We start from the raw sequence: 15,651 nt of genomic DNA on the forward strand, positions 1-15,651 counted from the left end.
TATATATACAGTAATGAATATATATATTCATTACTGTATGAACTATAATCATACAGTAAAATAAAAATTGCTCTTATAAAAAGTGACTAATTGAAGTTTTTAGTAATTTAAGAAATTTTAATTTCTGATGTTGAAAATGCAAATCTTTTCTTAGTAAGAAACAGTTTCATGCAAATAGTGAGAAAAAAAAAACTGGGAAGTGTCTGATGAAAAGGTGTTAAGATCTCAGTTTCTGACTGTTGCCTAAATAAGGTGGAGTGACAATCAGAGTTGCTAAACAAAGTTCTCAGCGAATAGCAGGACTTCTGGGAGGAGCCAGGCTGCCTGGAGGCTGAGGGATCCTCTCAGCATCTCTCTTGAGCCAGCAACGGAGTTGTACTGACGCCAAGAAAGGGAGGAGAAAAGATGCTCAAAGTGATAAAGGACAGAAATTGAGAAATTTGGAGGATTTTTTCTTCTTCTTCTATTCCACAAAAGACTTCAAGTTATGATGCATCGTCATGAATTCGCTGTCTCAGCCTCAGGAGGAGTAAAATTTTCTTACTGTATGTGAGGTGAGTAAAATATCTTCTCTCTTTTCATTGATTGTTCTGGTTTCACATGTATTTTAGTTGAAAGAAAACAAATACTAACGATTAAGATTTTGCTGATTTAATTTATTTTTGTTAGTTAGTTTTTCATTACACAATTCACCTTATTCAGGTGATATTTTTTAACATTTCTATGAGAAGGCCAATGATTTATAAAGGAATATTACACTATTTTATAGATATATATATATACATTATTAGGTTATATGTCTTTACATAGTGTGACAAAATTGTTCATATGTACCACTACTTTCGTAAAACTAAGACTTAGGTAAATCTCAAAGACCTTCAACCTCTCGATGACCCTTCTTGGTTTTACACACAAAAGGTGTAAAACAATTCCACATTTGTGTTACTTCTTCCTTCTAGTTTAAAGACCGACACCTGAAATGCAGTCTGCTGAACATTTTGGTTGCCTATTTACACAGAAGCACTGTAATAAAAAAAAAGAAGTGTTTTAAAAAGCCAAATGAAAGAAGAAAAATGCAAATAAGACAATTTATATTAAAACAATGGACACAATAAGGGTATTCTCCCTGCAATAGCATTGTTTTGTAAAAGCATCATTACATACTACACCTTCAAATTGTAGTCATAAATGGAAAATTTAAACTCTCATGTCTCTACCTGCTTGACAGTCACAGCGCGTCACCAAGATGCCAATCCGGAACCAGGAGTCTTTCAAAGATTCTGCAAGCGGAGATGTAAATATGGCTCTTAGTTTCATTTAAATATGAATGAAACAAAAAAAATTGCAAAATAAGATGTTGACTAATGCCTGAGAAATCTCATAGTTATTGAAGTTAAATAAGGAAAAGAAAAAAGTGTGAATTGTGTTATCAGACAGAATAAACTAGGAATTTTCTTGATGAAATGAGTGATTGGTTAAGCTATTTAGTCTCAAGTTTTTATGTGTTACTAAAGCTCACTGACTCAAATATATTGCCCAGGCTCTGCCAAAGCTGCCGTTGCCCAGCCTCAGTGAGACGCTGGACACATACCTGAGATGCATGAAGCACCTGCTCACTGAAGAACAATTCAACAAGACCCAGAACATCGTGAAGCAATTTGGAGCTCCTGGAGGAGTGGGAGAGCTGCTGCAGAGCAAACTTGTGGAGAGGAGGGAGAAAAAGGCAAACTGGGTAAATAAGTTTTTTTTATATATAAAGAATTGTAAGTAATGTACTTAAAGATTTAGAAATCTAAAAAGATTTACTGAAAGATTCGTTTATCGACACAACAGGACTTGAATAACTTATAGCACACTCAGAAAAAGTTTTAACCAAATTTTTATGATAATTAAAGGCGCATCTCTATGAATTCCAATCTGATTATTTCAATAATCCAGATTAAAAAGGGATCATGTTTTATACATATTCAAAGAGGAGTGATAGATTTCAAGTGTTATATTTCTGTTGAAATTCAACATTTAAGGCTTATTTTGAGTATGGTTATTTGATATTAGACCAATGAAAACTTATTTTCAATACAAAAATGTCAGTCTACTGAAAAGCAGAGCGACTTGACTCAAAACTTATTCTGAGCTCATTTTGTACGAATTACAGCAATAATGGAGCGTGGAGGAGATCAACCTGTGTCTCTGCTGAAGGTCTTATGGAAGCACAGGTTGCCTTTGGCGTTGCTTGCATTTCTTCCTTCCACTCAACTTTAGTTGTCCTTGTCCATGGTCTTCTGTGAACAGATAGCTTCATCAGGAATTATCATTTGTGCCTTATGCTCCTTTTGGAAGACATCATTTACCATCTGTTGGACAACAGTCACAGCAATTAGTGTTTCTCGTGATTGTATGGCTACATTTCCACACTTCTGTATTTAAAAATGAATCTTTGTTGCTCTTATGTAATCCAATAAATTTCATTATTATTTTTTCTTACCTGACATCAATTCTCAACAAAAAAAATTGTTAGAAGTAAGAAATATTGAAATATTTTACTGTGTGTTTTGAATTGATTCATCTTGTTTCACTTCTTTAATTTCTGAACTAAATTAATGTTCGGCTTTGAGATGCAACTGTGCTTCTACTTGCATTTCGATGTCTTTTTTGTACTTTCTTCTTTTGTTTGTTTGTTGTTTACTTCATGCAAAACCTTCCAGGTTTATGACTACTGGTTGAGCGACATGTACTTGAACAACAGACTGGCTCTGCCCGTCAACTCGAGTCCTGTAATGGTTTTTCCCCAACAGAACTTCAAAGCTCCCATCGACTCTTTAAGGTTGGAAACAAATGAAACCGTTTTAAGGACAGGACTTAATGTGCATGCGGTCAGAGCTTTGAAACAAAGCATGGTTTCTGTTTCTAGGTTTGCTGCACACTTGATTTCAGGAGTTTTGGAGTACAAGACTCTTCTTGACGCGTAAGTCACCATGAAATTATCCTGTTCAGGAAAAAAATACTGAATGACAGTCATAGGCATGCGTTCCCATGTGTAGTCGTGCCCTGCCTGTGGATTACGCCCGGGGCCAGTTGTCTGGTAAACCTCTGTGCATGGAGCAGTACTACCGCCTCTTTACATCGTATCGCCTACCGGGGCCTGACAGGGACACACTGGTGGCCCAGGAGAGCAGCGTGATGCCAGAGCCTGAACACATCATTGTGGCTTGTAAGAACCAGGTGAGACACAAAGAAACACATAAGTACATTTATTAAACAGCAGTTGCATTAAACCTAATCCAAAGAAAGTATCTTGGTGGTCTGAGTGAAGAAGCGGGACAGAAACTTGATTAAAAAATGATTTAGAGTAAAACAAGATCTATTAATTTTATTATTGTATCTAGTGTGATGGTATTTGGGGTGTCAGCTTACAAGTTCATGTTCAATAATGTCAGAAGCCCAAAATATCTGTTTGCTACATAACTGAGCATTTCTAAGGACCAACTAGGTTTCTTTGTTCTTGATGGTAGAATTACAAGATGAAATTTAAACATTGGTTTAAAGGGAGTAAAATAAATCATTTTTATCTGTGGATTGGCTGCAGTGTCTAGCCTTAAAGTTCAGAGTGTTTGAGATGTAGAAAAAACCTTTTGAGAGAAACAAGAACAGACAAATAGCTGGAGTGTTTGACATAATATATTCAACATATAATTTCTTGAAAGAATAATGTCACCAAATAGATTCAATAAAATTACTTGGATTTTGTACTCTTTAAATGTTGTGTTGTGTTCATGATACGGAAACCTACCAGCTCTACGTTTGATATGAAGGAGAATGCAGATGAACCAGTGCGTTCAAAATCTGCTTATGTCTGATCTGAACCTCTCGCAGTTCTTCGTTCTGGATGTGGTGATCAATTTTCGGAGACTGAACGAAAGAGATCTGCTGACTCAGCTGGAAAAGATATCCAAGATGGCTGCCAATGAGGATGAGCCTGTTCCACCTATGGGTCTTCTCACGTCAAATGGACGGACAGAGTGGGCGGAGGCTCGCAGTGTACTAATGAGAGGTGAATTTTTTTATTTTTATTTTTTTTTTATTACAGAATCTGAACTTTCTTATAAAAATGTTTCCAGCAATGACTGTGCAGCACTGGAGACAGTCAGAAATCTGGCCGCTCTCGCACATGAGACTGGAAGGAACTTTTATTCAAAAGCAAAACTTTAGAAGATCAAATTATAGCTATGACATTTTTTTTTCTTCCAACAGAATCAACCAACCGAGACTCCCTGGACATGATAGAGCGATGTTTGTGCCTGGTTTGTTTGGATGACCCAAGCGGATCTGAGCAAAGCGATACGACACGCGCCGCAATGATGCTGCACGGAGGCGGGCCGAGCAAGAACGGAGGCAACCGCTGGTACGACAAGCCGATGCAGGTCAGTGAGCAGAATCCCTGTAGTATTCGATATTGTGCGTCCGAGAGCTTTGAGTTAACACGATAGCCCAATGCAAACAAGTAGTAGCTAGTGTTGATGTGAAGGTAGATGAAGAAATGCAAAAGCAATCCTGAATGAAAAGCTGTTAGAGACTGAAGGCCTTGAAACTATAACAAGGTTCACATAAACATTCAGCCACACAGCAAAGTTGGAAGTGTTCCATCAACTCCTACAGAGTTAAATTTTACACTTTTAAGGTGTCTATATAGGTCCACACTGGATGGTGTAGAAGTTACACTTTTGAATGTGTTATTTCTGATAGAGTTGATTCAACACTCACAGTAGTTGAAMTCAAATRMAYTTCMGTGTTAWTTTACCCAAAAAMTAGTGTATATTGTCAAAAGTTACACTATAAATGTGTTAATCTAACACAGAACACTGTAAAGAATAGAACAACATAGAAATCTGAGTTTTAAAATTCTACTGGCAGGGTATGCTGTGGTGGCGCAGGGGTTAAAGTTCAAGTAAAAGCTCAAAGTTAACTGATTAAAAAATAAAACCATGCATCTGTTTTTTTTTTTTTTTGTCTGTTTTGAAGTGTTGCGCTACACAGCCAAAAGCCCAGTGTTAATTTAACTCTGAAGAGTGTGGACTATATAAACACTGAAAAAGTGTTAATATAAACTCTGTGGGAGTTAACAACATAATTCCCAGTGTTGATTTAACTCCCACAGAGTTGATATTAACTCTGTGGGACCAAGCACACATCCATTTAAAAAAAAAAAAACGTATCTGTGTAATTTCTGTGTGACAAAGTTCAAGGAGTATGACAATTTTTCCAAGATACTGTTGCTTAGAAAGCCACGTGTTATTTAAACATGAATTACTGATTTTTTAATGAAAAGAAAAAGTAAACGATCAAATATTCTTTTGTACTTCAGCAACAGCATTCAATTTATTTTGCAAATCAATGTAAAAGTAATGTTCGAAGGAATGAAATTGGAGAACTAAAGTTGGCATTAGAAATTTTATGTTCAGTTTGCAGCAGATCTACAGTTTTTATTTTGACATTAATGCTCATAAAAGACATTCAGACATTGATAAATGACATTTACAGGAGAAGTTCAAGGCTTCCCCCTACTGTGCAGTGTGCAGATGATACCCTCCTAAAGAATCAAACAACACACCTACACCGAACTGAAGTGTCAAATAATCTTAAGCATTTGATGAATCCCACTAAAATGCTTCTTTTTCAGTTTATTGTAGGTGCTGACGGCTGCTGTGGAGTCGTGTGTGAACACTCTCCATTCGAAGGAATTGTTCTTGTGCAGTGCTCAGAGTATCTCCTTAAATACATGTAAGAAATTATTTTTTTTATGATGCATAACAGATTCCAAATTCTTATTAAAGCAATGCTATTTTTTTCTCTCCCCATGTGACATCAGGATTGGCAGCCCATCAAAGCTGGTCAGGGCTGCGAGTGTAAGTGAGCTGCCTGCGCCACGCAGACTGCGCTGGAAATGTTCTCCAGAGATACAAAAACTTCTCACCTCCTCTGCTGACGAGCTCCACAGGTTCACATTCCCTCTGGAACGACGGAATTCAAAATGTGTTTTGTGGATATTTGTTTTTGATGCGCTGCAAAGTTTGTTCCCCTTTTAATCAGACTGGTGAAGAACCTGGACATGAACGTCCACAAATTCTCTGGCTACGGAAAAGAGTTCATCAAGATGCAGAAAATGAGTCCGGATGCCTACATCCAGGTTGCTCTGCAGTTAGCATACTATCGGTAAGAAAAAGATGAAAGGTTGTCATTCCTTATGTTTAAACTCAGAAATTAGGATTTTCTTCCTCTGGTTTTTAACTACAGGTGTCATGGCAGAGCGGTGTCGACATACGAGAGCGCTTCCACGCGTCGCTTTCAGCAGGGCAGAGTTGACAACATTCGCTCGGCCACACCTGAAGCTTTGGCCTTTGTTAGAGCAATGACTGATAGGAAGCTCATCTCAAGAGTAAGATGCTTCAAAGTGTTGAAACTAGATTGTTAACTATAAACATAATTTTTTTCACAGCCTGACATTAAGTTAGACAATCATTTTCTGTGTTTGGTAAAGTGAAAAGTAAATTTTACATAGTAAATTCAAAATTAATAAACGAGGGGGAAGGATTTCAAGCATTTTTTTTGTTTCCATACAAGTATCAACCGCATGAGAATGTCCAACCTAAATTTGTGCAAAATGGGACCTTTAACCCTGATCTAAAGCAAAAGACCTCACAAAGACGCTGACTGTCGCCTATATTTGGCAAAAGGCTTTATGCCCACCGTGAAAAAAGTCCTGTTGGACCTGAAAACCCACTCAGAGAAGAAGAAGCCATTATTCAAAAGCAACACAAAAAAGCCAGAAAGTCCTCAAGTCACAAGCCAGGAAGATAAGCCTTGGATACAACAAGCTTTTCCAAATGGACCGAAATCATATGGCTAGATCAATAACTCCAGCCGAAGAACAACAAAGTCACTGTCTTGGATTGGCCACCACAAAGTACCATTGAAAAGGTGTGTGTGAGTAAGGCAGCCTACAAACTTGACTTGGTAACATCAGGAGTAATTCACCAAAATTACAGTAAACTCATGCAATAAGCTTGTAGAAGGATACACACACACATTTTTTCCAAAACCATACAGTTCAAAAGGCAGTTATAATAAAATGAAAATAAATATTAAATTCTGAACTAGAAAATCCATCCATCCATTTTCTTGACACCCTTGTCCCTCAGTGGGGTCAGGAGGGATGCTGGTGCCCATCTCCAGCTGGCGTTCCGGGCAAGAAGCGGGGTTCACCCTGGACAGGTCGCCAGTCTGTCGCAGGGCAACACAGAGATACACAGGACAAACAATCATGCATACACACACACACTCACACCTAGGGGCAATTTGGAGAGGCCAATTAACCTGACAGTCATGTTTTTGGACTGTGGGAGGAAACCGGAGTACCCGGAGAAAACCCACGCATGCACAGGGAGAACATGCAAACTCCATGCAGAAAGACCGGGGCCGGGAATCGAACCCAGAACCTTCTTGCTGCAAGGCAACAGCTCTACCAACTGCGCCACTGTACTAGAAAATAAGAAAAAAAAAAAAACATTTATTCAGAAATGTATCTCACTCATTGTTCTTGTATTTGCAAAAACATAATAATGGTGAAAACCCTAACTGATCAAAAACTGCAATGTTTAATCTTATTTGACATTAGTGAGAAAAAAGTTTGTTTGATTTTGTTCGGTGTGTATCATTGAATGGTTTCAAATGTGTTTAATATTTCTGGTAGATGAATATTGCTTCAGAATCAGTCTTGCTCTTATTTGCACTATTATTTTTAGGACATTTTAAAGTAAGTTTGCTGTAAAATAGCAAACTATTAATTACTACCCTCTGCACTGGCAGGAAATGGAGAAGATGGAGTTGTTGCGATGTGCCATTAATGCGCAGACAAAGTATACCGTCATGGTAACCTTCTTCTATCATAGCATTTCTACTACAACATTGAATTATTGCAAAACTGCAATAACATACCTTTTTTGTGTGCATTCTTCTAGGCAATTACTGGGATGGCAATAGACAATCACCTGCTGGGTCTGCGTGAGGCGGCTCGCGAAATGAAAATGGAGAAACCCGAGATCTTCAAAGACGACGCTTATCTCATCAGTAATCACTTTATTCTCTCAACAAGTCAGGTGATTTCAAAAACAATTTTACGATGCAATACACTTTCAGGAGTATAATTTCATTGTAAGAAATCTGCCAAATAGTGAGTGTTGTGAAGTGGCTATTGCCTAAGACCATTCAGCATAGCCATGTAGCTGACCATGTATGACCAGCACTTATATCACTAAGTAAAAGGCAAAACATCAGATTCAGTGCTAGATTCTAGAGCAGTAGAGATGTTGTTTTTTTATTATTATTATTTTTATTTTTTTGCAGAGAGGTTAACCATGCATTTCTGTCTGGGAAATCAATTCAGACTTGTCTTGGATTGGCCACCACAAAGTACAGTGGCCAATCCACCGTAACACAGGACTCAAATCCTGAATCCCTTTTATCAGGGAAACAAACATTAGTGTATCAGCAAACCAAAACAGTTTGAATAATTTCAGTAATTTGAGGACGGTCCTTTTCTGCTGGCCCACACGACCATGAAACAGCATCCATGAAGAAATGGATGAGCAAGTTTGGTTTGAACTTGTCTCCACATAGTCCTGACCTAAACTCAATAGAACGCCTTTGGAGTGAGTAAGAGTAGAGATTCACCAGTGTCTGACCTCACACATGCACTTCAAGAAGAATGGTCAAAAATCCCCCAAAATGAACTCCTGTAGCTCGAGGAAAGTGTTTCCAGTAGAACTCCAGCTGTAAATCCTGCTCCTGGCAGAACACACACACACCATGCGCCATCACTACTTCCCTCCCCTGACCTGAAAGCTGACTCACCTCTATAAAAGTCAGTCAATCTGGGGCTGTGGCTACCTCACCATGTGAGGTCATAGCAGGGCCAGACTGACTTGGACCACACTCATCTCATCAATCCCTTCACAAAATACATGCAGAGAGCAAAAAGGCGTTTTAATCCCAGCCCGAAGTGTTTTGTGTAGATGGCATTAGACTTTTAAACCTGAGCTAGATAATCCTACACTGGGCAGAGAGTCTTTAAAACACAGCTTGAGTTGTGTTATTTGATTTACTGGTGAAAATACCAAAAGGAAATTTTTAGCCCTTTTTGAGATTCTTTCCACAGTTGTGGCACAGATACACCTGACCCCCTCACCTTACCCTTGGAGACAGTTAATACCTGAACCCAGTGGCGCAACTACACATTATTCAGGTGGATGCGAAAACATAGATCGGCGCCCCCCGCCTCCCCGAGGGAAGGAACGTTAGGGTGAAGGAGTGACGCCCACCCCCCGAGGTGACGATACGTGAAGGGTAAAACTCGCTACATTTACCTCGTTATGTGCGCGAGGCGAAGGAGCGTAAGGCGCGCTGAAGTTTATGGGAAAACATCATCGGCGCGCTGCCCCCTCCAGACGGGGTTTTGGCGACCCTCTGGTGCTGCGCCCCTATGCGTTGCATGCCCACTTTTTGCGCCGCTGCCTGAACCAGCTATGTTCCCTCTGGTACTTGGATCCCTGATCTGCAGGGTATAACCCACCGCTGAACTCAAAGAATCTATCTAGTCAGTTTTTTAGAGACGATTCGCCTGGATTCTGACAGCCTACGTCTGAGTGCCTCACCCCGCTTCCTCCCATGTGTTAAATAACCAGCAACCCGAGTTCGATAATTCCCACAAAACACATTTACTAAACAACTGCTCTTCTCATTTCACCACTGGCTCTTGGAACAGATCCAGGTTTAGTTTAGTGACTTTGTCAAGTCCCAGGGATGCTGTTTTATTTTACAATATTTGGACTAAAAGCAACCTATAACAACCTTTCTTATTTCTTCTAGGATCATGCACCACAGCCATTTTACTGCCATCCACGAACATTACAGTGACACATTAATTGAATGTCCACAACTCCTGAATAATTTTGTATGCTTCTTTAATTAGTAATGCTTTGCAGGGGTCAGCAACAGCAATCAGGTGCTGACATTACATCAAAGGAATATGGTAAAATCAACTTTAATCTAACACACCTTCCCCTCCCCGCTGAATCTGAGAGACACTCCTTTCTTTGGCTCCTCTTTTGTCTGGGTTCATGCCTCTTGTGCTCTGGTTGATCACCCTTGTTCTCCTTTCAGTTCCCCTTTTTCCTAGTCACTCCCCTAGACTCTGTCTGACAATTCACGTCACTACAAGTCAACAACCTTCATTAAACTCTGATCAACTTTAACTGCGGTTACATCATTATTATTTCACCTTTAGATCCCCCGTGGGAGTAAGGTCAACTCCACTTCCCTTTACAATCTAAAAACGTTTCTACTTATTTATAGCAATTGTAAGTCTTCTCCAAATTGTGCTTTATCATAGAAGTGTTTAACTGTCTGTGGTTCAGTAGTAAGTAGTAACTCTTCTCTCAGGTCCCAACAACTGTAGAGATGTTCTGCTGCTATGGACCAGTGGTGCCCGATGGATACGGCGCTTGCTACAACCCTCAGTCAGACCACATCATCTTCTCAGTGTCCAGTTTCCACGAGAGCCCGCAGACGTGTTCAGTGAAATTTGTCAAGTGCTTGGTGCAGGGCCTTCAGGACATGATGGATCTGTGCAATAGGTGCAACGGTGGCCCCGACCCGGCCGAGCAAAGACGAAACAATCAGACGACGGAGAAGCAAACGCAGACGGAAACAAAGGGTAAAACATCACAAGACTCGACCAAGAGTCAACCAACAAATCCACAGGTTCTGGTGAAAAGTCCAGAACCATCTTTTACAGAGGCCAAAACCAGGACTTCTGCAAAAGGCAAGTTTTAAAAAAAAAAACAAAAGTCAATCTGAGAAAACTCTGCCACTAACATTACATGTGGTGTGTATTGAAGTGTATTATGGTGCAATACTGTATTTTCCACAAAGTAACTGTGATGAAAAATGTTATATTGATGTGTAATAATTTCTGCTGTACTGTGAACTATTATTAGACTTTGAAATAATTATTTTTTTTATGGGTGAAGCTTTATGTCTGTTGTCAAAAGTATCAGTAGAATAAATAAGTTCAAATTACCAATATATACATATGCATATCTATCTATAGATATATGTAGATGGGAAAGAGAACCATATTTGAAAACAATTTATATTTTGCACAACCAGAGATATTCTAGCCAAAGAAGAATAATGATGTGTTTTAGTTTACACGTTAGCATCATCTTTTAAATGAAGCTTGACTACAGCTGTGAGTTATTGCACCCGTCTGCTTGATGTGATCTAATTGTTCACTGATATCTAATTATTTACTTTGCTTACTGCAGTCTTCAGTGTAATATCATTTTGCTGGGTTTTTTTACCATCTGTATTGTACCAGCATTGTGCTCTGTTCTGGAGTTTCCCAAATAAGATATAATTTGATGAAATAATTTGTTTTAAATTCACTATGTGTATCAGCTGTGTGCCACACACTGGGACTGACACTGTGCTTATGTACAAATAAAATCAAAGTTTACAGTATTTTAGAAGAGACACTACTAGCGTCTACGAGCAGAAGACACAACTTAACTGCTTTATTTAAATGCAACAAGCTAGGAGTTGAAGTTACAAAAGTAAGTACATGAAACGCGCAAATGAGAAATTATTGTTGTTCTTTAATGTTGATGTGTTGTTATTGTAAAATCTAAGACATTAAAAAAAATGATTGAAACCAAAGCCTCAGAAGTTTGTAAGAAAACAGCAGGAAACAAGCAGCAAGTTTTAAAAGTCTCATCTGGCTCTGTTCAGTGGATGAGCTACAGCAACATGGCCGCCTCCTTATGCCGAATGCCAGGACAACATCAGTCAGTCAAACAGCTAAAAAGCATGCTGCATCATTGAAGGAACTCAGGTGGGAGAATCTGTTCACATCACAACTGTTTATGGACTCCACAAATCTGTCCTTTATGGAAAAACGACAAGAAGAAATATTTTTGAAGGCGAGCAATAAGAGAGAGGGAAACGGAAAACATTAAGGCTGTCAGATTAGACCCAAAAATCCAACTTGCTGGGCAACTTGCAAAATACAATGTGTGGTATAAAACTACTCAAGCATATCACCTTTAACAAACCATTTGGTGAAACATAGCAGTGGCAGCATCATGCTGGTGAGAGTTAATAGGGTAATAGATGGAGGTAAATACAGGGTAATCCTGGAAGAAAATTTACTGCAAAAAGAATTTAAACATTGGGTAATTGCACCTTATAGCTGGACAATGAAGCCAAACACAAAGCCTAAGATGTAATATAATGGTTTACATCAAAGCATATTTATGCGTTAGAATGGCCTAGTCAAAGCCCAGACCTAAATCCCATTTAGGAATTTGTGACAAGGCTAGTAAGTTAATGTTTACACACTTCCTGTCTGATCAAAAATGAGCTTGGGGGATTTTGTTGGTAAGTAAAACTACATAAAACCAGACAAAAGACATGAAAACTGATATTCACAGACACCACCTCGACCACCTCGACACCACATCTCCGGTATGAAAAGCTGACAGAAACATACCATAACAGACTTTAAACTGTAACTGCAGGAACGTGTGGCTTCACAAAGCATCGTTTCTCTGGGTTAAACAAAAATGCACGCCAAATGTCACTGGTTTTACTTGTGCAACTCTTTGAAATCCATGGATAATTTTCAATCCACTTAACAACTACACACTTTCTGTTGGTTTATAAGGAAAAATCTCAATAATATACACTGAGCTTTGTGACTGTAGTGTGGCAAAGTGTGAAAAATTCAAGAGGCGTGATTGCTTTTGAAAGGCATTGTACAGTACATTATCTAGTATACAAATATTTTTACAAGATTTACATAAGGAAAATGGTGACGCATTAAAAAAAACAACATAAAAATGTTTAGCAAAGTCTGAAAAAAATAATTGAACAAGTGACTCTTTCACTAATCACAAACTACAGCCTGAGCATGCCATCTGTACATTTAGAGCTTGTTCTCAAAAATCTCCAGAGATTATTTTTTTTAACTACTCCTCAGTATCATCTGCTTGAACGTATAGCAATCCCCATCAGCACTGGGACAACAAAACATTCCTTTAACAATTGAAAAAATAAAGCTCTTCATGCTTAGTCAACCAAGTCCAAACTTTTGGGGGTTCATAAAAACAAAAAAAAAGAAAGAAAAACAATATCATTCCCTTTAGACGTTATCACTAATTTGCTCTGGAAGAAATTCTCTCATGCTTGGCTAAGCATTGCATTCACAGGCAACAGGGGATCACTTAGAACTGGCAGAAAACTGTAAGAGACCAAAATAGAGTTGTGCAAACGCCAAAATAAATCTTCACATCTCTAAACTTTATTTCCAAACTAGAATTTGTATACTAATTAGGAACACACTCAGCAGATCTTAACATGGGTGTCTGCAAATCCGAGTCTTTGTGAAATATATTGTAGCTGTAACATTATGAAAAACAATAAATATACATTTTATATGAGTATCCCTGTCACTATGAAACAAGGTAAATGACACAAAATCAGTTTTCACATATTTGACAAAAATACCTGTTCTAGCAATTAAATAAAGTCATTTTTAGCCACTAAAAATACTAAACTTTGAAAATGCTAAACTTATTGGGTTAAAAAATATATTGAAAGATATCTGATCAGGACTGTACATCACAAATATAAAAACAGAAAGCACTGGCACACTTATCCAAGGAAAACATAGGCAGCGCTCACTCCAGTAATTATGCTGCTACACTTCTCTAGTTTTGTGAATGGCAGCAGAATCTGTCTGAGCACATAACAGTAGTTAGCAGGCGTGGAGAAGTTGATAAAAATCCAGTTACAGTTATACAGTCACTGGACTTTTAAGTCTTGCCTGAAGTGCTTTAGGAAAACGTTAAATAGACATCAAGGCTGTTCTGTTAGAAGCAGTGCTTATGTTTAATTAAACAACGTCAGGTAAATTCAAGGACTCTGTTTTTTTAATTATTTTTTTATTGCTTAGCTGCACAGTGAGGACTATTTTAATCACTGAGTGGATCTTCTGATAGTTTGATCAACAGCTCACTTAAAGATGGTACAGTAAATGGATTGAATTTCCATAGAGTCACATTCAAAGTGAATGTGCAAGGCTACTTATGTTCCATCCTTAAATCTTCCCACATAACTTCCAGACGCTTAAATTAGTCTTGAACACTTTCCCCATAATGAAGAGGCTTATTGAGAATTAGGAAAAGAGGCAATCAAGGCAGCACTTGGCAACATTGTACTTGTTGTAAACAGTTGACTATGCCGCCACAACAAATAAGAATATTTCTGACAGCAATCATAAGAAGAAAATATTAGTATTCTATAAATTCTTTATGTATGTGATCAATAATATGTTCATCTGTACACATTTGCAGCAGGCGCTCAGATGGAGCCGATGCTTTGAAATCTGAGGACACATAGACACGTGCAAAGTAACTAATTAAAAGAGCATAACAAATTGGACAATATCAAGATATGTCTCTAAAGCATTAATGTCATGCCTGCATTTTGAAGACCATGTTAATTCTCATCATTCCCTCCATTCCCACTGCTCAGTGAAGAAGCAGCAGGATAACACCAGTGTGTGTCCTTTTGACCCAACCAGAGCAGGTTTTCTGGGCTGCATTGTGAATGTCTCCAGCATAAGCATCAGAAAGGATCAGAGCAGCTGCATTATTGAATTAAGTGTAGCTCAGTCGCTGGAGGTTAGACTCTTAATTTAATTTTGGTTCCTTTCCTTCACATTTCTCAAACTCCTATGAGTGCAATCAGTGTAACTTACTTTTAACGGCCTCTAACCAGTGGTGGTTTCTGAATCTGGGCGACACGGGCAGGAGCCCAGGGCGGCATTAGAGAATTGAGGTCAAAACCACCAAATGAAAAAGGCAGACAGGTTATTTCTAAGCTCTGCCATGAATGAGTTTTGTGTTGCAGAACATGCCTGTGCTGTTTGTACCTTCAGTCATTGGGAATTGTGTTAGAACACTCTAAAAAGCAATACCTATTCTTACTTAAATTAGGCTTGTATGCTTTACTCAAGTCTCACTAAATTGTTTATTCAACTCAAGTAATGTGAGCAATGTACATGTTTGGCCTGAGAAAAGTACAAGACTACSTTATTTTGAGTAAACTGGATTTGACTATTTTTGTCACTGGAGTGAATGCTTCAGCTCAGCGGTGCGCATGCGCAGTAAAGTGCGGGAAGCTTCCATTGGAAGAAACAGAGCTTCTTTAAAGGTGARTTATTCGTCTTCAGTATATTTTTATGTGCTATGTAAGCCTTTACTACTCGCATATATGGTTACAGGTTAATTTTTCTTTGAAAAGATGACGCATAAAAGTCTTTGCAGGCTAATATGCTAATGTTAGCATTGGCTCATGGGTCCAACAATAGCTAAAACTGCCACGCCTTTTACTTGAGAGCCTTTAATGTTTTTGTCCATTGTTGTGGAAAAAAAAACTTACCAAGCACTGTTCAGGTAAAATCACTCAATCAGGTTTATTTATGAATTATGCACAATACAGAGAGCTTGTAGGACAATCAATCATGAAGCAATT

At 38.4% G+C, this 15,651-nt stretch overlaps 1 protein-coding gene across 1 annotated transcript; it reads left to right on the top strand.

Moving 5' to 3' along the window:
- Window positions 1-226: 226 nt before the first annotated feature.
- chata (choline O-acetyltransferase a) lies at window positions 227-10,896 on the top strand. The gene is made up of 15 exons (XM_008429540.2): window positions 227-554; window positions 1,229-1,294; window positions 1,541-1,732; window positions 2,706-2,824; window positions 2,912-2,965; window positions 3,042-3,222; window positions 3,874-4,051; window positions 4,252-4,421; window positions 5,678-5,778; window positions 5,867-5,995; window positions 6,088-6,210; window positions 6,292-6,433; window positions 7,864-7,926; window positions 8,016-8,153; window positions 10,495-10,896. Exons 2-15 carry the CDS (start codon window positions 1,247-1,249, stop codon window positions 10,885-10,887), a joined length of 2,031 nt encoding a protein of 676 aa, XP_008427762.1. The 5' UTR covers window positions 227-554; window positions 1,229-1,246; the 3' UTR covers window positions 10,888-10,896.
- The last annotated feature ends 4,755 nt before the right edge of the window (window positions 10,897-15,651 follow it).

Source organism: Poecilia reticulata, linkage group LG15 (assembly GCF_000633615.1).
Source record: "Poecilia reticulata strain Guanapo linkage group LG15, Guppy_female_1.0+MT, whole genome shotgun sequence".
NCBI lineage: Eukaryota > Metazoa > Chordata > Actinopteri > Cyprinodontiformes > Poeciliidae > Poecilia > Poecilia reticulata.

Excerpts from the sequence above, each read along its gene's own strand:
- chata (XM_008429540.2), top strand. The coding sequence starts at position 1,247 with ATGCCAATCCGGAACCAGGAGTCTTTCAAAGATTCTGCAAGCGGAGAT. Across the intron at positions 4,422-5,677 it reads GGTACGACAAGCCGATGCAG|TTTATTGTAGGTGCTGACGG; the intron begins GTCAGTGAGCAG and ends CTTCTTTTTCAG. Across the intron at positions 6,434-7,863 it reads ATAGGAAGCTCATCTCAAGA|GAAATGGAGAAGATGGAGTT; the intron begins GTAAGATGCTTC and ends CTGCACTGGCAG.